This window comes from Pithys albifrons, chromosome 15, assembly GCF_047495875.1.
Source record: "Pithys albifrons albifrons isolate INPA30051 chromosome 15, PitAlb_v1, whole genome shotgun sequence".
NCBI lineage: Eukaryota > Metazoa > Chordata > Aves > Passeriformes > Thamnophilidae > Pithys > Pithys albifrons.
Window position 1 is genome coordinate 19,493,776 of NC_092472.1, and position 20,771 is coordinate 19,514,546.

Genomic DNA, 20,771 nt, shown 5'->3' on the forward strand with positions numbered 1-20,771 from the left:
CTGAACCACTCTTTCATGTAATTATGGTGCCCTGAAATGACAGTGATTTTTAATTGCATTGCAAACACTAGTTTGGACTGAGTGCCCAAACCCAGAACATTTCAGGGGAAGCATTTTGACACACTCCCTGCTTGTCTTTCCTCACTGCTCTCACTCTGCAGTTCAGACCTGAGAGAGGAGGAATTCCTGGAAAGCCCAGGAGGTCCAATTCCCATCAGGTTCAGTACATGCCATAAGGATGCTACACAGCTCTTGGTCCCTGAAAAAAGCACAGACTGAGAAAAGCAAGTCTGTTCCCAGTAAAAATGACAAAATCATCAGGACAACAACTGGGAATTATCTGACAAGTTCAAAGTGCCAGAAGAGGTTTGGAGTGCAAGAGCTTTCCTGGATATGCTATTGCAGTCAACTACATTCATTTTACACATATTCATTTCAGTTTTTGAAAGTACATTAACCCAAGACAATCTGCTAAAAATAACTTGGCATTTACCTGAACTGTACAACTGTAGAATATTCCTATCAAAAGATATATTGGTCAAACAACCTTTCCATGTCCATTATTACCTGAGTGCTCTCCTCGTTCCCTTCCCCATTTTTCTCACAGCCTGACACACTCACACACACCCCAAAGTGCTCCCATCAGCACAGAGGAGCCTTCAAGGCCCCGGGACTTGCCCTCTGCTCACACGAGAACAACTCGGGACTGCACAAAGGGAAAGCCTGTGACAGGATTTAAATGTACTTACAGCTTTATGAAAATGTAAATACAAGCCCTCCTCTTTTGAGAAATACCTCCCCAACATCAAAGGTCTGTTCTCCTTTATTGCAAGTGTCTCTCCGGAGACGCTGCTCCCCCATGCCAAGGTTGGTTGTGATCAGACTTTCTGATCCACATTAATAATAAGATCAATAAAATTACCTTGGCCATAGGATAATGGCATGTGGGAAGCTGAAAATTATGTTCTCCCAGCACCTTGAAAGAGAAATGAAATCACTGAAGAACAACAAAAAGTATGACTAAGATAATCCTGCAGAGCTGAGGCTCAGCCCATCCTTAACTTGTACCATTTCTAAGCAGTAACTGAACTGTCATTTGCTGACCTACATACTTGGCTTGCACTCCAGATGTTCCCCATTCCCTGCTGCTGGATTTGCTTTCTTACAGGCACCATGAATGGGTACTTCATTAACATTCTCAAAGCACTGGGCAGTCACAGGAATACAGACCTGTTTTTCACATTCATTCTTAATGCTCTTATTCTACTATTTTTTGTCCCCACTGTTTTCATTCAGCAATAGAGGTTTGGAACAAGTCAGGGAAAAAGTTCAAACACGCTGTTAGAAAAGTGGGCTAACAGTACCATAACAGCTAATTATGGATTGGCAGTAATTAGTACATCCCTGTTCTGGGAGCACTGACAGGGAACACTCAGCAGCCTCTCCCCTCAGTTCCTGCCACTCCTTTTCTGTTAGCAGGATGTGCATCACCTCACTGACTCCCCCTGTGCTGCCGACAGCCCAGAGACAGGACAGGAGATCATCATTAGACAATTCATGCTAACTAGACCACTCATTTAATTGGCCATTAAAACTCCACAGGATGGGAAGCAAGAACAAGGCTAAAGGAACTTGGGTTCAGCTCCTATAATCCAAGGAGGGTTTTTTACAGGACAGAGAGAAACCCCACAAGAGTGGCCACAGCCCCAGGAGATGAGGACCCAAAAGCACAGCTTGCTCTGCCAGCCCAGAGGACTGCAGGCCGTGTTCTGCCTTCTCCAGGCCACACTCTGGTGTCCTTCTGAAGGGAAGTTCATCAAGATGCAAGAGGAAAAGTGATTGCATAAACAGCATCTGGGTGATGGAATTGCAGTGAAGTTTATGTCCATGGAACAGACAGAAATGTGTACATTACAAGGGTCATAAACAGAAAAGGCAGCATTTACCTGGAGTGGGTACTCAAGGATGTTTTACACTGATTACTTCCTATTATACAAAAGTTCTAGCCCAAATACCCTGTATGGATGGCATTAGTCAGTGATGACTTTGAATGCAATCAGTGCAGAAGCTCTTCCAAATCTTTCAGAATAATTAAGTCAAAGTTCAGGCACACACACACAAAGCTAAGGGTCTTATATTCTATCTGAAGACTGTTATAGCTGTCCAACTGATATCTCAATGAAATTAAGTTTTAGTGAAAAAAGGGTGCATGCAGACTGAACAGCCCCCAGGGAAAGCTGCAAAGTGCCAGCAGATGCCTAAAGGGGAAGTGAAACTGCCTCTACTGTAGCATTATTGACTCAGACAAATACACAGGTTTCCTGAGGAAATGTTCCCCTCCATTATAAACACTACAATTACCTCCAGAAAATACTTGGGTTAAAAAAAAAATCCCAAAACCCAACAAACCAACCACACAAAAAACCCCAAAGAAAACACCACAAATTTTTTAAAACACCAAAAGCAAAACAAACCCAAAACTTCACCCAATATTTAACTATGAATCATGTGAAAGCATCTGCTGCTATTGCCACACCTTCGTTGAGAAAAGAAAGAGTACAGGTAAGATGGACCAGAAAACCAAACAGAAAAACCATCACACAGAAATAATGGAATGCACAGTAGGAACATCAATGGTGGAACACCAGGCAAGGATCCCACTGAGGGTTTTGGGTGCCTCTCTCAGATAGATAAACTCCTGGAGAGCTGCAGCCCACAGTCTGGTTTGCAAAACCAAAGGACAGTGTAACCTTTCCAGCAGACAAGAGGAACACTGAATAGCATATCCATAAAACCTTAGTGATGGTAACTAAAATAATGCTGCTTTTAAATGTTTCCCCTTCTGGGAGCATCTTTGCAGGTCTGAACAATCAGAGAGGTTTGATTATGATTTATCATTACAAGCAGAAATACTGTTCAATTTATTTTGCCCATGGCCAGTTAAAAGACTATTTTCACAAAAACAGCAGTGATGGAAAACTGCCAGTGCTGAGATGCTGGAACCATTGACTTCCCCCAGTTCCACCTGTTCCCTTTAAACCTCCTCCCTTCTGCTGCTCTGGGTCACCTTTACACCTATCATTCCCCTTTTGCTATCAGACAGTACTTTAGGCTGAAAACAGAGGAAATGAGAATCTCAGAGGAAGGTGAATAATTGCTACTCTCTCAAAACCAGATCGTAAAAAATATTTTTAAAGTGCTTCCACACTTGGTGCTACAAACAGGAGACAAGCATGACCACCACTATCACAAAAAGCTCTTTGCTGCAGCACTTTAATAACTCTGTCCTTGCTTAGGAGAGTATTTCCTTATGAAAATACTTTCATTTTTGACAAGTTATGCTCACTTAGGAAAATAAGTGACTAACATGGTCCTTCCTTTTCTCTAGCCATACCAACACAGATGGCTGCAGGGACCAGGCTGCTGGGGAACAGTTATATTTAGAAAACAAGAGGGCAAACAGCCCAATGGAGCAATTCTTCTCTGCTGGAGAAGACTCGGCTGGAGACAGAAGCAAAATGGCAACTGTTCTTACCCTCATGAATAAAGATCTATGCAAATCCCAACTGTGAATTAGCAATCAATAACTCTGAAAGAAAAATGTTTGTTATCATTAACTCTTGTCAGTCGAGTGCTGAAGGAACATTTTCTCTAGAGTCAGTAACAAACCACATTTGTTCCCTTTTAAGGTTTGCAACCACGAGATTAGGGATGGAGCCATTAGTGCAAGGTCTGTGTCAGAGATGTACAGAGGCAACACAGGGAACAGCACCACGTGGTAACAAACAGGAGACTGCAAGCCAGGCTGCTCCTGGAGAGATGGACAGAGCACTTGTTCTACTGATAACATGCCATATAGTTAATACAAATAATCTTTTCTTCCATTGCTGTTCACGTGCTGCCAGGGATTCCACATGCAACTGGACCATTTTTTTTTCTTTTCTTTAAGACATCAGTTATGCTGCACCACCAAGATCAAGCTCTCAGCCTAAAACAAACACCTTCCTCCCTTTTTCCCAGAAGAAACTAGTTCAAGTTTTCTGACCTCCAAGGAAATAATTTTTTTACCATGCAGTTCTAAGATATTACATGGTGTAAGTTTGCCAGTCTTGAAAATGGTTCGGTTGGTGCAAATGCAAACTCGCCTGCAGCAGTGGCAGTGACACATTTCTGTATTTCTATGAACTTCCTGTGCCAGCCCACCACAAAAGCAGCCAATAACAAGGGTTGTTTAAAACTTCCCATGCCAAGGAAATTACATGAAAGCTTTTCTTTTTTTTTCCCCCAGAGAAAGGCTGTTTTTCCATCCTCCAGTGTACCTGCCCACTGTTCAGCTTAGCACACTCAACTATTTAAAACACCAGTTACACCCAGCTTTACAAATTGCTATACTGCTGTATATTCTGAATAGAATGCTCTGCAGAAAGGTAAACTTCCTAAAAATAATACCAATCATGTATTAGAAAGTGTATGGAATCTGATTACCATAGTCAAAGCAATTCTTAAATTCGCCACTCAGGAATTGTGAATTTTAAACACATTAATTACTTCATATTTGCTACTCATGAGTCAGCTTTGGTCTGCTAAAATAACATACAAAAGACATTCTTTCCCCTCTCAAGATTTTTATTTCTGCATTATAAACAAACTGCTTTTGTTAGTATTTAAAAATGACAGTAAGATGACACAGCAAAGTGGAGTGGGTGAGAATGTGTGGGAAGCTGATCAGAAGCACAGCAAACCTCTTGGATGTTCAGAGCACAGCAGACCCCTCAAGGGAAAGCTGGAAAAATATTCTGCATAGGAACAATTCTGCTTATGGATCACATTTAATCTTTTTCTCCTCAGGTTCTTTATCACTTGGAGTATTTGCTGGAAACCTGGATTTCTGTCTTGGGGGTTGTCTGATCTGCTGCTCCCAACCCAGGCACAGCCCTGCTTGTGGCAGTCGTGGTGTCTGCCATGGGCACTGCCACAGCCACCTCCCTGTGCTGGGCTCTGCAGATGGAGCCAGGGCAGGGCACTCAGGAGGAACAGAGCACCTCCAAGCCCAGCCTGTGCCACGTGCCAGTGTCTCACAGGGTGCCTCAGCACAGGGGCAGGACAGGAGCCCCAGCACTGCCCACTCCTGTGGGGGCCACTGTGCCAGTGCCACAGCCAGTGCCAGCTGGGGAAGGCTCCGGTCAGACAGTCCCCACTACAACCCCAGTGGTTGGTTAAAGGTGTCACAGCCCCTGAACTGTTGATGCCCAAAGGTATCACTGTATCAACCTGAATGAAACAGAAGAGCCACTCAGGGAGCTGAAGGAACAGGATCTGCTGCACACACTGCAGGGAACAGGGAGGCACAGCAGGGGACACCCACTGAAACAGTGAGCAACAAACACCAAGAGCAAGACCCAACAGGGGCAGACGGCTCAGCCATGGCCAGGAAAGGTTTGCACTTCAGCTGGTGTTCAATACAAAAGAGTTCATGAATGCATTTCAGCTTATGTGAATTACTGATTGAGGAAACACATACTCACATTCTTTGTTTTCAAAAAGTTTAACTCAAGAGATAATTTAAGTTACATAAAATACAAAATACTTCCTTAACAAAAACAATGTTTCCCCATAGAACTGATTAAACAAAAATGTTTACATATCTAAAAGCAGTGATTTTGACTGAAATCTCGTTCTTAATCTTTACTAAATAATTGCTGCCTTGATGATTAAACAGAACTATTGTCCAACCAGCACATTACTGAGGAGTAGACAACTATCCCTAAAATGCCATATCAAAAGTTCATATATCTTTGTGTTTTCAAAAAAACCATACAATTAAAAAGTTAATCAAAATTTAATTCTACACTTAAGTGCATGCATTACCATCTACCTTACCCAAGATGATTTTATGACCAAAAACTAAGTTCATTCTTTTTCATTTAACTGAAAAAGGAAGGAAAAAAAAGCCAGAAAGATTTTGCTGCAAAGTGATTTATTCCATTTAATGGCAGGCAAAGCTTGGCCCTGGTGGGAACCTCCTAATGCTGCCTCAGCCGTGCATTTGGTTATGGCACAAACTCAAGTGTAAGAGTAAAAACATAAACTCTTCCTATGATTGGCCTAATTGGCTTTTAAATATCCTTAAATCAGAAGTGCCAGCACGGTGCTCTGGCTGTGTGGCCCAGTACAAGCACAGTGGCACCCCCTCACCGCAGAGGAGCAGCTGCTGCTGCCCCCGAGCCCCGTGCCCGGCGGTGCCCGCGCAGAGCCCAGAGATCACATGCGGGGCTGCACCGCCAGGCAGCCCAGCACCCAGAGATGGGCAGAGACAGCCCCACACTCCCACATCTAACTCTCACCACAAGGCTGCCGTGGCCCTGAGCTCACAAAGGGCTCTGCAAAGCCCGAGCGCAGGGTGGGGGTTGAACTGCAGCCAGTTAACCAGAGTTATTTTGGGTTTCTCTCTAAGTGGTCACTCGTGTCACATAACAGCACATTAATGAAAACTGTGCTCATTTGCAGGCATTTACACTAACAAGAGTGATTATAGTTAGGGGTCTCCTGGTATTTCCATTACAAATCTATTTTTGCTATAATTATATATTTTTAGCTGAGACTTGATATGAAAGGTCTCAGCTATGCTTAACTCAGTAAACCTTCCCACACCTTTGAAAAGGCTCCTTTCAAAATTGAAAAAATAATTTTGTCTTATTTTCCTATCTGGTGGGGTTGTTAAGCACTTTATCTTGAGCAACCTAAGGTAGCAAATGCTCCAAGATACCAACACTGCATTACTGGTTCTCTCATGGATGGACTTCCTAAAGCATCTCCCATCACAAAACATCCATGAAACCGAGCAACTGGACAGTGGAGCAGTTTGAACAGCCACATAAATTGTGGAAGATTTCGGGCTGATTAAAAGGCTTCTTTGGTCATTTATGGACTTACATGATTAGAGACACAATGATGGAATTAGTTGCAAAATGCTCCTTTTCATTTGTAAATGACGTGCATATTTGTTTAATCCTATTTCCCTCTTCCCTGTGTGCTTTCTAAAAGAGCAAATCAGTTCATAATAAGGAAAAATGGAACAGTTACACTCCTGAATTATTTAATTTATAAACAGTCTGCTGGACCTTCAAACTCCTTTCTTTTCCCTTCGATTTTGTGCCTCCCGCGATGCACACGCGGTCAGAGCTGGCTCAGCGGTGCCCCTGGCAGAGCCCCGGGGGAGCCGGCACAGCCCGCTGGGCAAACTGAGCTGCCAGTGCCCTGCCCGCCCTCTGAGCTGCACGGGCTGGTAACTCAAACACACTGAGCAAAGAAACAAATAAGGATTAGACAGGGGATCATAATGACTTCTGGACTATTGGGGAATAACTCTTATGCAAATGAAAAAACATATTCACCCTTGTGGACCAGAAGGAATTAACAAGAGAGATTTTTGAAAAAAACCAATATAACTTTTTTAAAGTCTGTATGGAGAATAAAAAAGTCTAAGCACTAATTTTACTCAGTCAAGCAGAAGGAATCTCTGTTTCAAGTATTAAAAACAATTTAAACTTCCATGAAGAAAAAATATAAATTAATCTACAATAGGAATTAGGACCAGATTTTCCAAAGGCCTCTGCATCCATGGTAGTGAATAGTTTTTAAAAAGTCTTCAGTATCTTACCCAGATACTTAATCATCACACTTGAAGAGATAATGCTCAGTGAGGAATAGATGCCTTCAGCTTCCTAAAAGCAACAGAACATGTACCTATTCCACAGTCATAACAAGCAGTTGAATGAGAAACACTTCCAAAAACAAACCACACGAGTCACAGCTCTCAGACATCCCAAATATCAGAAGATCCACAGCCATTTCTGGAATACCTTCTTCTCATCTCAAATGGGTTTATTATGACCTTTACCTAATTCTACAACTTCTACCAATTTTTATCCAAGGGTTGTATCTCAAAAATTAAAATTATTTTGCACATTACAGCTGTTTGCCATATGTCATTCTAAAACAACTTTCAAAGGAAACTGTTATAACTGATCTCTGAAAAAGACTGTATTCACAAGGTTTTCCATTTTGACAACTTGGTTTCCTGATTCACAAAGATGTTTACTGCACATCTATTCAGGAAGGGACTGTTTCAGGTGAGCAGATATGTTGTTCCTACTTAAGCCCATTCAGGCAGGTTGACAATATTTAAAGCTCCTGCAAAAGCAGATAACGCTCATGTGCTTAGGTCATGCCTGAGAGAACAGCAAGTCATGAGCTGCTGTGATTGAAAGCTGTTTCCAGGGGCAGAGAAGGTGAAGTGTGTGCTGGCACCTGTCACAGGTTCCCTCCTCCCCCTGTCCTGGTCCCTGCAGTCTGAAAACACTCCCAGCCACCACAGGCCAATAAACCTCTGGCTGGAGAGAGTTCCCAAACCCAGGCTGTGCTGGGCAGCAAAGCCCCTCACCAGGGATGGGACATTCCGGAGCACCAGAACATTCCACTGGGAAGGAAAATTCTGGGCTTTAACCAACTGTCACTGAGGTGCTTGGTTAACAGAAATGCCTGTTCATCAAAGAACTAGTCCAAAAAGTGGGCACTGGAACAAGGATGTTCCATGTCAAATAGCTGGACATTATTTTAATAATGCATTCATTAGGGTAATTTAATATACTGCTCCTTTCCAAGACCAAACTTCCTGTAAATTTCTTCTTCTACTTGTTCAAAATTTATAAAGCTGAGTTTGTCTTCTGGCACAATCACAAGGAATCAGTGGTTTGTCTACAGAAAAATCAGTGGAAATACTCAAAAGTGCCGTATCTACTACAACAGCACACACTTGAAATGCAAAATGCATCCCAGAAGGGTTGCTTTTTTCCCCACATAGTTAAATTCTTATTACTTGAAAACTAACAAACGAATCCCTCTGTCAGTGTTTACAGAATAAAAATTAACAGGCTTTAGCTTTGATGGAGATATGCAGAAAGAAGCTCAAGATAGACAGAAACAGAAAAGTCTCCCTGTTTTTCAAGTCTGGGGAGAGGGGAAGAGCTCACGTTCTAAATGCTTTATCTGGCCTATCATAAGCTACATTAAACATGATCTACAAATTCTATATTCCCTTGCATACATGTCAGCCTCCTGGATATTAAATGTCTTCTGATTTAAAACAGAAATTTTAGTTTTTATTGGGAATTAATTACACCCTTATTTGCAAAACTCCTACAAAAATGTCATGACAGTTGGTGTGATTCCAAGTCTGGGAGGGTCTAACTCCTGGACCCAACTGGGATGACTAATTGGTTACTAGTTTGAAAATAATAAGTCAGAAAATTTGCACACCAAGATCTTTGTAGGGAAAACCTCTGCTCCTTCAGACAGGCAGCACTGCCTGGCACTGTGTCCACGGTGCCACCACTGCCATCACTGGCTGTGCCACCACAGCCAGGGAACAGGAGCAGGGGGGAAGCCCTGGAGAAGCTGAGTTGGAGTCACTGCAAGGAAGCTCAAAGGCTGATTCTGTCTGGGGTTTTTTTGCCAACCCACAAGTTTTATCAGTGCCTACAGTTGATATGTAATTATGAACGTGCAATGTATTTTTAAATTACAGATTGCATCCCCTCACAGGAGTCAATAACTCCAGATATTTGACTGTCTCCAAAGTTAACTCTAAAGACAAGCAAGATGCTTTCTTTCATTGCTTCAAAGAGGCATAAAAACATTACCTCATGGGCAAGCACCCTCCTCTGAAATGAAGGGACTGACTCTTGCTTCCCTAATTCATACGAGCACTGGCAGAGAACTACTGCATTAACCACTAAAAGCCTACCAGGAGTCTGGATTACTTCTAGAAAAAGAAGAATTATTACTCTACATGGTGGTACTTCAACATGATTGAATACCAAAGGTTCTGCTATAAACCTGACAGAGAGCTGCAGGATGCATGAGGATAAAAAAGGGAGGGAGGAATAATAAGGATTTAGCCATGATGCACTGGCAGACTCCAGAGTCACCAAGGAGCACAAATACAACCATTGGAAACGTTTAAACTTGTAACAAGTTTGTAGAGCACAACATAAAATCTTTTATTCCACTAACACGGCTCATCTATAAAGATTTTATGTGATTTTGAATAGAGGAGTTATGAAATAAAGCAGCCTTTAGCAGGAGCCAACAAAGTACACTTTCATGTTCATTCCCAGGCATTAGCACCAAGACACTGCCCAGAAAATGCCCTGAAGATAAATTTCTTTTCTTCTATGGCAAGAGCCAAAATACTTCAATATTTATAGAACAAGGCTTTCAGAAAAAAAAAAAAGCAATAATTATTCATTCAATTGTACAAATCATCTCCAAGGAAACCTCTTTAAATTACTACCAACCATCTCCTGGTCTGCTGAATCCAGTAATGACTTTGAAAAATCACCACCAACAACCAAACAAGATAATTTTCTGCTGATTAAAGTCTTGCTGTAGCACACTGAAAGTGAAATCCAATTAACAAACCATTTATACTGACCTTAAAGAAAAAAAGGATTAGGTGATTCTTCTAGATATGTGTAACATAGATAGACATTATATATATACACATAATAATTTATTACTTCTGAACTATCTTAGTTACAAACTTACTGTATTCCTGCGTGTATGTTCTGGGTAAGTCATGTCATACTTGACCAAGGTGTGAAAACTTCAATCCATATGTAGAGTACCAATAGGAAGACTCAGTTTTCTCCTCTAGAATATTTTACTTGAACACAGGAGCTCTTAATTTGTTTTACATTCTTTTAAGCTAAGAAAGGAAAACTCCTTAATTAGAGACACAGTAACAAGAAATGGAAATCCAAACTAATGTAAAGTACCCCAATTCAAAAAGAAAGGTCTTGCCATGTTATCCCAGACAGCAGCTGAAGGAAAAGGTACAAGAGGGCTTCTAATAAGAAGAAGTTCACTTCCAAGACATCCATCACCTGCTCTGCACTCACAGAAGTCTCTGCAGACACTTCAGGATGAGTCAGTAGGGTGCGAGCACAATAATTTGGCAAGAGCCAAATTCAAACTGTGCTGAGAAATGCAATTTTGTGTGAAGCAGCACATGCATTTGTGACACAGAGAGAATATAAACCCAACCATCTCCAGCAGCAGGAACTACCCAGGATTAGGGAAGCAGCACCTTCTCATTTCATTCTCAATGCATGGTCAGTCTGTTCTCTTATTCTCCCTGCAGATCACGTGCAGCAGCACATACAACTAGAATGGACCAACAAAAGATCCTGCTGGCAGAAACCATTTCCCTCACCTCTTTCTGCACCAGTGTATACAGAACACTTCTCCTGTTCTACAAATTCCTTTCTCTTCATTTGTCTCTACCAGGACTTTCCCTGGAGGTTTTGGGTTTGGAACAGGTCCACTGTATTTCCTCACCACTTAACCCCCCTTTCTTTTTATATCACAAGCCATCTCTACACCCCTTTAACACACAAAGATAATTGCTGCCATTTGAGAGGCAGCCACACAGCTCCTGCTGGTTTTGTAACCTAAACTTATTTCATAATCTAAATCTTGAGCTTTGTTAATGTCCCCTTCTAAAAATACCTCAAGAAAATATAAGAGATTCTAAGAAAACCAGCAATGGGTCTCCATTATCAAGAGCAACTCAAAGTCAGAGGTCTACCAGCAAATTACAGTCATGCCTGTACGTTCTTAGACTGAGAATATTCTGATCTACCCGTATTAGACTTACTATTTTGGGCAACTTTGGCATATCTCAAATATAGAAGTGAAATATAACATAAAAAAGCTTTTCTGTTTCAAGCTTTGAAGCTACTGGGCTCTGCTGTGTAAAACTTGGCATACACTAAGTAGTAAACCTTTCCCTGATAGATGGTAACAGCTCCTTTGTGTCTCCAGCTCCCACTTGATGGAAGGATTATGCACTCAATCAACACTAATGGCTCCACTGAGAAAGACAAACCCATCCATCGTGTCCTGACTCCACACACACACCGAGCCATGTGCCAAAGCTGGACAAGAAGCAAATACCTGGAATTAAATAAACAGTTCAGATTCCTCTCTGCAGACCCCAGTGACCCCCAGGACACAATCCATTACCTCAAAAAAGTGTGTATTTCCTGAGTAAAAGCTATAGCTGCAAAATATTTCTCTGTCTTTTAAAGACATCCTGTACCAGAATCCCAGAATAGCTACAGACTGGGGGGGGGAGAACACAAAAAAAGAACACAAAAAACCCGAAATGTTGACCTATTTAATAGGGAATAAACCAAGGCATTGAAAACCACAACATGACCAAAGTTATCCATGGAAATCCTCATGTCTTATCTAGACAGATCAAATGCACACGTTATACAGAATCTTCAGGGGTGTCTGGGGAAGGAAATTTGTATCTGTACCTCTTAATGACCCTGTACCAATTTTTAAAAACAATTTACAAGGGAACTGTTGGGATGAAAGGGGGAAAGTTAGAATGGAGAACAGTCTTTGCTGCTGCACCATAAGGGTTTACTCCAAAAGTTAACTGAGATGAAAATGTGGAAATGTGCCATCCCAGCTACCATAGCTTATCAAAATAAATTTAAAAAACCCAGAGATACTATTGCACAATTACTGTCTGAAGATACTATTTTGACAATGAATTTTTAGTGTTAGGGGTAAAGAAGCTCAGAAGAAAATTGAAGTAGAGAAAAAACCACCTGGAGACTATCGAGAATACTGAGTTAAGCTCGGGGCAATACAGCTGATCTAATAGAACATCAAATTCACTAGCCCAGGAAAACCATTTTAGTAGCCTTCACACCTCTCCATCTTCGTTCTCCACTGTTACATGAATAAGAGAAACCTTCAGAGAATCTGTAGCATAACTGGGATAAAGGAGACACAACAATACTGCAGGGCCTGGTCCATAGGGGTACCACAGTCATTACTGTACTGCATAAAATCATTACCTGATGTAGATTTTTGTTGGAATTTCGTATGGTATTTCACCTAAAAAGCAAGCCATGTGCTGAACTGCCTATGTAAATTAGTGTAATGTAGCCTTAAGAACTAATTAATGAAATCAGAAACAGCTGACCTTCTCAGCAGATGTGCATGGTCAGCCAGTTATGGGAGGCTTTGTAATGTAAACAGCATTATTAGCCAATAATCAGTGCCAAAGTGGCATCAGCTGTGGAGAGTTACAGTCTTGAAGGTGTATACAAGAGTGTGTGGATGAATAAAGGGGCCTGTTGCTGCTGACTCCTGTGGAGTCTCCCTCACGTCCAAAAACTCGTCTCCCCCGGTTACAGATTTTCTTTGCAAAATACCAAGAAATTAGTCCAAGTAGCCATGACACTTGTCAACAACCACATACTCCTGAAGTTCTCACTTTTCTTATGTGCGTCCTGGGCAGTCCCCAGGGCTGGAACCCACCACGTTCACGAGTACCAGCACTTAGAAACCATTTCTGTAAACTAAGACATAAGTTAGATCAAGTTCCTGACTGCAAAAGGTAAACAGTTGATGGTTTCAGCTCTGTTGCACACAAGAAATATTTGTAAGCACCTGTAAAGCCTGATACACTCTGAGAGTTTTAAGGAGGCAGAATATTTATCACCTCTTTAAGAATTCAAAATCAACAATAATATTCTTGAACATCCTTAATACACATTTACTTACTATAACAGGAACTCTAAATCCTCCTATTCAACAAAGTGAAGATTTTATGATTTACTTCAAGACACTGGAGACAAACCTTCAGCCTGCATAGTGGCACAAATATGTATGGAAGATAGAATAGATCAAGACTGAAAAAGAAATGTAATTTTAAAGTAAGTTAACATTAAAATTAACTATGATTCTTTAGCCTTCCTCCCAAGGCAGAAGTTTGATCCCACTAATGTTAGTACACGACTCCAGGCAGCAATCTGCCTTTATGTAAAGTCAGTAGTGGTTGCTGTGACTACAAACAGTGCTACAAGTCCATGCTCTGAAAAAAAGGTTCATAAATCCAAAAGATGCTTTTTGTGTATCTTGTTATCTCAGAAGGCTTTGCATCAGACAGCATTCCATGTACTCCTCCTGGTTTCTGCTCCAAAATCTGGAGGCTTTGCAAGGAAAAAGGCAAGGCCTTGTACACCAAACATTCTGTTGCTTGCTTGGGGGCCTCTCTCAGTCATGTCAGGTCTATCAGGGTACATTAGTACTTGTTGTGTTGTACAGACCATTGTGAAATCAGGTGTTACATGTTACATCTGACAATTAGGTAGATTTAGAACATAATCTGGGTTTGGAATCTCATCGGAAAGTGTAAAGTGAAAAAAACAATTATGTAACATGATTGCCTGGTTTTAAGAAATAGGTGGCTTCTCAGAGTAAAATAAGCTCAAAGCTTAAATGCTTTAGGCAAATTAGTAGGACAAAATTGTCTATACGTTTCCCCCTCACACTCCCCCGAGTTCTGCAGATGGTCTGAAAAGACTTTGCAGAAAGGTCAAACATTTCATTATAGAAACACAATAAACTGACTACAGAATACTAAAAATAACTCTTGGTTTTATAGTTAGTCTGTAAGTGTCAGATCACAGTATTCTGATGTGCTACCACCTTTAACTGGAGACCACATTTCTAGAAATCATCGAAAGAAACACAGAAAAAATTCACAAGTACCTTTACAATCTTTTCATGAGAACCTTCCAGTGCTGAAGGGATGTGAGATTAATACACTGGCCAGCAGCTCCCAGTTCTGCCAAGTGCACCCTCATCACTCCCTCACTCCCCTGGCTGTCCAAGACACAGCTCTGTACAACCCTATTTCTCCCACCCATAGTTCTTTTAATGAAAAGCAAGAGGTGTAAAATACAATGCAATATTCCTCCTCTGCATGTAAAGCTCACAAAGGTGGAATACTAGATTACAAGTTTAGTGAGACAAAGTTTGGAAGCCCCTTTTAGCCACTTAGAAATATCTCCCGAGTTGCACAGGGTGAAATTACTGCATGTTCCTGGTATCCTGAGGATGAGCAGCACCAAGCCCTGCCACCAGCATCCCTCTGTCTCACAGGAAAACCACCTGTAATGTCACCCTCAAGCCAGGCCAAGGGCCATATTTCACATGATGAAAAAGCTCCTGTACATCACACAAGGCATCCAGTCTGAGAGCAAACGTTTGCCAATTCATGCACTGCAACATGGCTGAGAACTCAAACATGACACTGAGCAATTAAATAATTCAGGAGTAGAATTATATTAAAGCAACTGATAACTCTCTAAATATTATTTTCAAACACATTAGAGCTACAGTAGTTTCCCTAAAATCACATTTGCATTTAGAAAGATGTTTCCTTTAAACCTCTTAAAAAGTAGTGAAAAGTTTGCTTCAAACAGCAATCTCCCATTCACCAACACATGACAAAGGCATTTATTTTGTATCACGTGCTGCTAACCATGTTTCAGTGTCTTCACGTTGCCTTCCTGTATATGATGAATATTAGGCCAAATTATGCATCCTTCACTAAGTAGGATGCAAATTACAATAAAAACGTCAAAACTTGACCCCAAACATTTCTAAATACGAAAAATCAGTGTGAGAAAAGTTTCACCTAAGCCAAGAACAACTTCTAGAGTTCTCCAATTTCCTTCACACCTCATTAGTGTCCCAGGTGATGACAGCGAAACACAGAAAGTGTCACTTATCTTGTTCTGAACAAGCTCAGTATCTCAGCACAGTCAGTTCCAAGGATTCAGAAAAGAAAAGCCAACATCTTGGAAAAACTAAACTTGTAAAATCATTGACTCGGTCATCGCCACCCAAAGTAATGTCAGGCTTCAGAACAAACCGGTACATTTAGAACATGTGCAGAAGTAAAAGCCCCTTTGTTTGGTTTTAATAGGAAGTGCACTGCTTAGACAAAACGGCCCTTTATTTTTACTATGGCACAAACAAAACCGGCCCCTGAAGGACAGACCGGGCTGAGCCGGGTTAAAGCGCAGCGCGGGTTAAACCCGGTTGGGTTCAGGTTCAGGTTCAGGTTGAGGCGCTGCTGACCCGGCCCGGCCCGGGGTGCGGTGCGCGCGCGCGCCCGGCAGGGGGCGCCATTGCTCGCGGGAAGGCGGCGCGGGAGGGAGGGCAGGGCAGGGGCCCCGCAGCCGCCCCTGCCGATCCACGGCCCGCATCGCGCATCGCCCACCGCCCCGGAGCCGCCTGTGCCGCCCCGCAGCATCACCCGCATCTCCCACGGCCCCGGAGCCGCCTCTGCCGATCCACCGCCTCGCAGCGGGGGAACACCGCCCCGCATCAAATCCTGCCGCCCGCAGGATCCCCGCCCCGTTCCCGCCGGACCCCCCGACGACCCCCGCAGGCGGCGCCGCGGGCACGAGGCCGCGCCGGGCGCGCTCCGCCCTGCAGGGGCGGGGGCAGCGAAGCCACCCCCAAACCCGAGATACTCACCATATTGACTTCCGAGACCATGTCTATACTGGCGATGTCTATGTTCATGCCCACAGCCACCGGCGGACCTGCAAACCGACAGGATGGTCCGCAATGTGAGCTCTGAGAACTTAACTCGTCCTTACCGGAGTTACTGGGCACAGACACGGCGCGCACAGCACCGGCGTGAAAGCATAACCAGAAAGGCAGAGGAAGGCACAAAGCGCTCCCCAGTCCCTCCAGCCCTGCCCGGCTCACTCCCTGAGCCCTGCCCGGTTCATCCCCCAGGGCCCCCGAGCCCTGCCCGGCTCGCCACCCAGGCCCCCCGAGGCTGCCCTGCTCAACCCCCAGGCCCCCCGAGCCCAGCTCCCCTCGCCCCCGGGCCCGGAGCCTGCCCGTGCTTTATGTAACAGCGCACACGTGCCGGCGCCGGCACCGGCACCGACCCCGCCGCGCTGCCCCCGCCCCGCACCCGGGCACAGCGGCCACCGAGCCCGGGATGGGCATGGGGATGAGGGACGGGGGACAAGGGGCCACCCGCAGCGAACACGTCCGGAATAAACAAACTAGCTCGAAGTGGGAGCACGCAGGGGTTAAATTACATTTTTGTATCAGTTAACAGCACATCTTGTACTCAAAAATAGGAACTGATCACAGGCACATTGTACTAAAAGGAACAAACGTTGGGTAAACTTAAGAGAGATTTGCATCTCGATAAAACCAGTTAAACAAGGGTTTAATTACGGGTTAATAAAGTGTCAGCACACACAAAATGAGCGACCGATTACGAATATGCAAGTGATTGAAGTGATGGCATTAAGAGCACATCCTGTGCTAAGAAAATTGAGAAACAACGAGCTTAACTTTGGATCAGCTTGAGAAAACGGCAACACACACACCCCAAAGCAACAGCACCCCCAACACGTCTGAAATCCCCCCCACACCAAAGGTGCACAGCCCGGATATGCATCCTCGCTTATTCAAAAGCGGTCAAATTACCTCCAAAATCTGGCCTCAAGCGAATATCATAGCCCTTCAGCAGTCTATCCACGGTCTCTTTTACCAGTGACATATTACTAGGGTCATTGACACTAAAGAAGAAAAAAGAATAATACGATATTATTTCTGATTTCTCAGCCCCCAGCTGTACATTCCTCTCAGCAGAAGCATGCACTGCAATTCAAAGTAAAGGAAAAGAGATACCTTCATCACTTACCTCTGTGCACACACCACGGCTATTATTAAAGGGAATGACCAAATCCCAAAGTACCCCTTTTTCCGGACTCTCAGCATCCCTTTCGCTTTTGATATGATTTAGGGTTTCAGTGAAGAGAAGAGATCCAACTTATTCTGGCCAGTGCAGTAATTCTAATGTGAGGCGCATGCGCACGGCGTACCACAACATCAAAAGGAGCAGTGGTTGCTGCTGGAGATGGAGCAAATTTCCTTGCCAAAAAAAAAAAAAATTAAAGGGGAAGAAGGAAATGCATTATTTAAAAAAAAAGTCATCCACAGGAGGATCAGTATATTTCTCTTGTCCCTTCTGTTGGTATAGAATATAAATCACAGCCAGAAGAGAAGTTTGAGGAGTTCAGGGCACGGCGCCTTCGCAACCCAGTTTAAGGCGGTGGGGGGGCCGGACGGCCGCGGATCAGGCAGGGGGAGAACGGGTTCAAAGGGGAACGCACAGCGTGCGGATGGGGCAGATGGGGCAGCGCAACTTTCCGGTCCCTGGCAAGACCCGCCCGAGGCGAGGAGAGGAGAGGAGAGGAGGGGGCAAAGGAGCCGCGCTGGCAGCGGGGGCGGGCGGGGAGGAGGGGAGATGGGCGCCTCCAGGATTTCTCACGGAGAAAAAAATGATGACGAACAGTTTCTTGTAGGAGAGGATTAGGCTGTTTCTGCCCTTCCTGCGATGCCAGGCGCTGTTCCAGCAGCAGAGGCGCGGGGGCTCGGGGGTCGCGGTGCTCCCCGCGGGCACGGGCGGTGTGAGGGGCGGGCGCGGAGCCCCCCCGGCCCCGCTGCCTTTCCCCGACCGGCACCGCACCCGGCGGTGCGAGCTCTCCGGGTGCCGCGGAGCCTGGCACGGGGCTGGGGGCCGAAGGGAGCCCAACACCGCCCGAGAGGCTGGCACTAACCATCCAGCCCCGGCACGGCTGCACAAGCCCCTTACCTTAGCGGGTGGCACACCCGAGCCCTTCGCATGCAGAGAGCGATGCAGTCAATGCCTCGGAAGAAGCAGGAGACGAGCCGCAAGCTGATCTGGGGATGCTCTGAGTGGCATTTAAATCCTGAGCAGGAAAAACGATAGAAAGGAGAAAGAGAAGGGAAAAACAGACTCCCGAAAACAACAAACACCGGAGCTAAATGATTCCTCTCAAATGTGCTTTGTGCTCGTCGCTCCTTTCACATCACCACCTCCTCCTCCTGCTCCTGCTCCTCCTGTTTCTGCTCCCCGCGCCCGGCCCGCGGGTCTGCGCCTCTCCCCGAGCCAAGCCGAGCCGAGCCGGGCCGAGCCGAGCCGGGCCGGGCCGGGCTGGGATGGGCTGGAGGTGGGCTGGGCTGGACTGGGCTGGCCCAGGCTGGGCCGGACTGGGACTGGGCTGGACCGGGCTGGGTTGGGCTGGGGATGGGCTGGGCTGGTACTGGGCCGGGCAGGGAAGGACTGGGACTGGGCTGGACCGGGCTGGGCTGGGACTAGGGCTGGGCTGGGACTAGGGCTGGGCTGGGATGGACTGGGCTGAGCTGGGCTGGGACTGGGCTGGGCCAGGTCGGCTGCGCGGGGACGGCACGGGGAGCACTTGAGGTGGCAATTATCAAAGACTTGTGTAAGTCGCTGCAGAAAGGTGGAAGAGCGGGAAAAAATGAAAATAAAAGAAGAAAGGGCGGTAGATGGGGAGGGACAGCGGTGAGGGCGGTGCACAGGGGGCAGGGCACAGCGGGCAGGGCAGCGGGGCTGGGGCGGCTCCGCAGCAACCCGGCCTGGCATGGCATGGCCCCACAGCGGGCACGGCCCCGGGCCACACAGCGAGCACAGCCCCCACAGCGGGCACGGCCCCGCGCCACACAGCGAGCACAGCCCCCACAGCGGGCACGGCCCCCACAGCGAGCACAGCCCTCACAGCGGGCACGGCCCCGGGCCCCACAGCGGGCACAGCCCTGGGCCCCACAGCGGGCACAGCCCCCACAGCGGGCACGGCCCCGGGCCCCACAGCGGGCACAGCCCCCACAGCGGGCACGGCCCCCACAGCGAGCACAGCCCTCACAGCGGGCACGGCCCCCACAGCGAGCACAGCCCTCACAGCGGGCACGGCCCCGGGCCCCACAGCGGGCACAGCCCTGGGCCCCACAGGGCAGCCATCGGGCACGGCCCCCACAGCCCCGCCGTGCCCGGCCCAGCTCGGCCCAGCTCGGGATCTCCGGGGCGATCCCTCAGGACACCTTTCACCTCCCGCTCCCGTCCCTGGCATTACACATAGTGGCGAGAGCGCCAAGCGCGTCCGCGTGCGATAAATGCGGCTCGTTTGTGTGTTCCAGAGACGGAAAGCAAACCCTTCAGAAGCATCGAAGCCATCTGTGCCCGCGGCCCCAGGGCAGCCCCAGCGCCGGCTCTGCTCCCGCTCTGCCCTCTCGAGCCCTCCTGGCACAGCCCGTGGGGATGCGCCGCGCACGGAACCATCGCACCTCACACGGGTAACGGACACTCCTTTGTTCTGCAATCACATGGGAAGAGCAGGAAGTCTCGAGATAAAACACTCGAATCCTGCACTGTGAAACGCACCTGCAAGTGCCAGCTTGGGGCTACCTGGGACACTCCCGATTCCCGAGCTGGTCCTGCGCCTCTGCTGCCAATGGCCATTACACCACAGAAATGTCACACCACTGAAACAGCACCCGGATCCCAACACGAACCTGATGCTGAAGGCTGGGCATTATTCAGCACTGCGCTGACAGGAATCTCTGATTTACATGTCAGCTTAAAATCGGGGCAGAAAAGTACCACCCTTCCATCAGAATGTTAAAGTAGTACACAGAGAATCCAAAATATGCCAGACTATCCAGCATTTGTTCCCTGCTCTGGTACAGGCACTAATACTCCACGAGCACCTGTTCTAGCCCAGAGCACCACTGTGCCCCGTGGAACCTGCTCAGTCTGTGCCCAGAGCACCACTGTATAACTCACCATGGCTGGAGAAGTGCCCCTGTGTAAATGGGTCTCCAGCAGCAACGCTGCCTTAGCACCATTCCAAGCTCTGTGTGCCCAGACAAGCCTATGGCACAGGGTATCATCATTAGATATTGAGAAAGTCATACAATATTTTCCCTTTTGCAAAGGTTTTTGTGCTTTGCTATGCACTTGGGACATTACCAGTTTT

The 20,771-nt window shown here is 45.9% G+C and overlaps 1 protein-coding gene across 3 annotated transcripts in view; it reads right to left on the reverse strand.

Annotated features, from left to right (window-relative positions):
• Window positions 1–19,038, reverse strand: part of GABRB2 (gamma-aminobutyric acid type A receptor subunit beta2) — a 118,229-nt gene extending 99,191 nt beyond the window's left edge. Inside the window, exons 1-4 of one of the 3 annotated variants that reach the window (XM_071570609.1) lie at window positions 18,569–19,038; window positions 17,615–17,844; window positions 17,398–17,489; window positions 16,420–16,487 (exon numbers count right to left, since the gene is read on the reverse strand). In XM_071570609.1, the coding sequence (XP_071426710.1) occupies window positions 16,420–16,487; window positions 17,398–17,489; window positions 17,615–17,691 (237 nt within the window). In that variant the 5' untranslated portion in view covers window positions 17,692–17,844; window positions 18,569–19,038. The remainder of the gene's footprint in view (window positions 1–16,419; window positions 16,488–17,397; window positions 17,490–17,614; window positions 17,845–18,568) is intronic. The other 2 variants (XM_071570606.1, XM_071570607.1) reach the window with 2 other exon arrangements.
• Window positions 19,039–20,771: the final 1,733 nt, after the last annotated feature.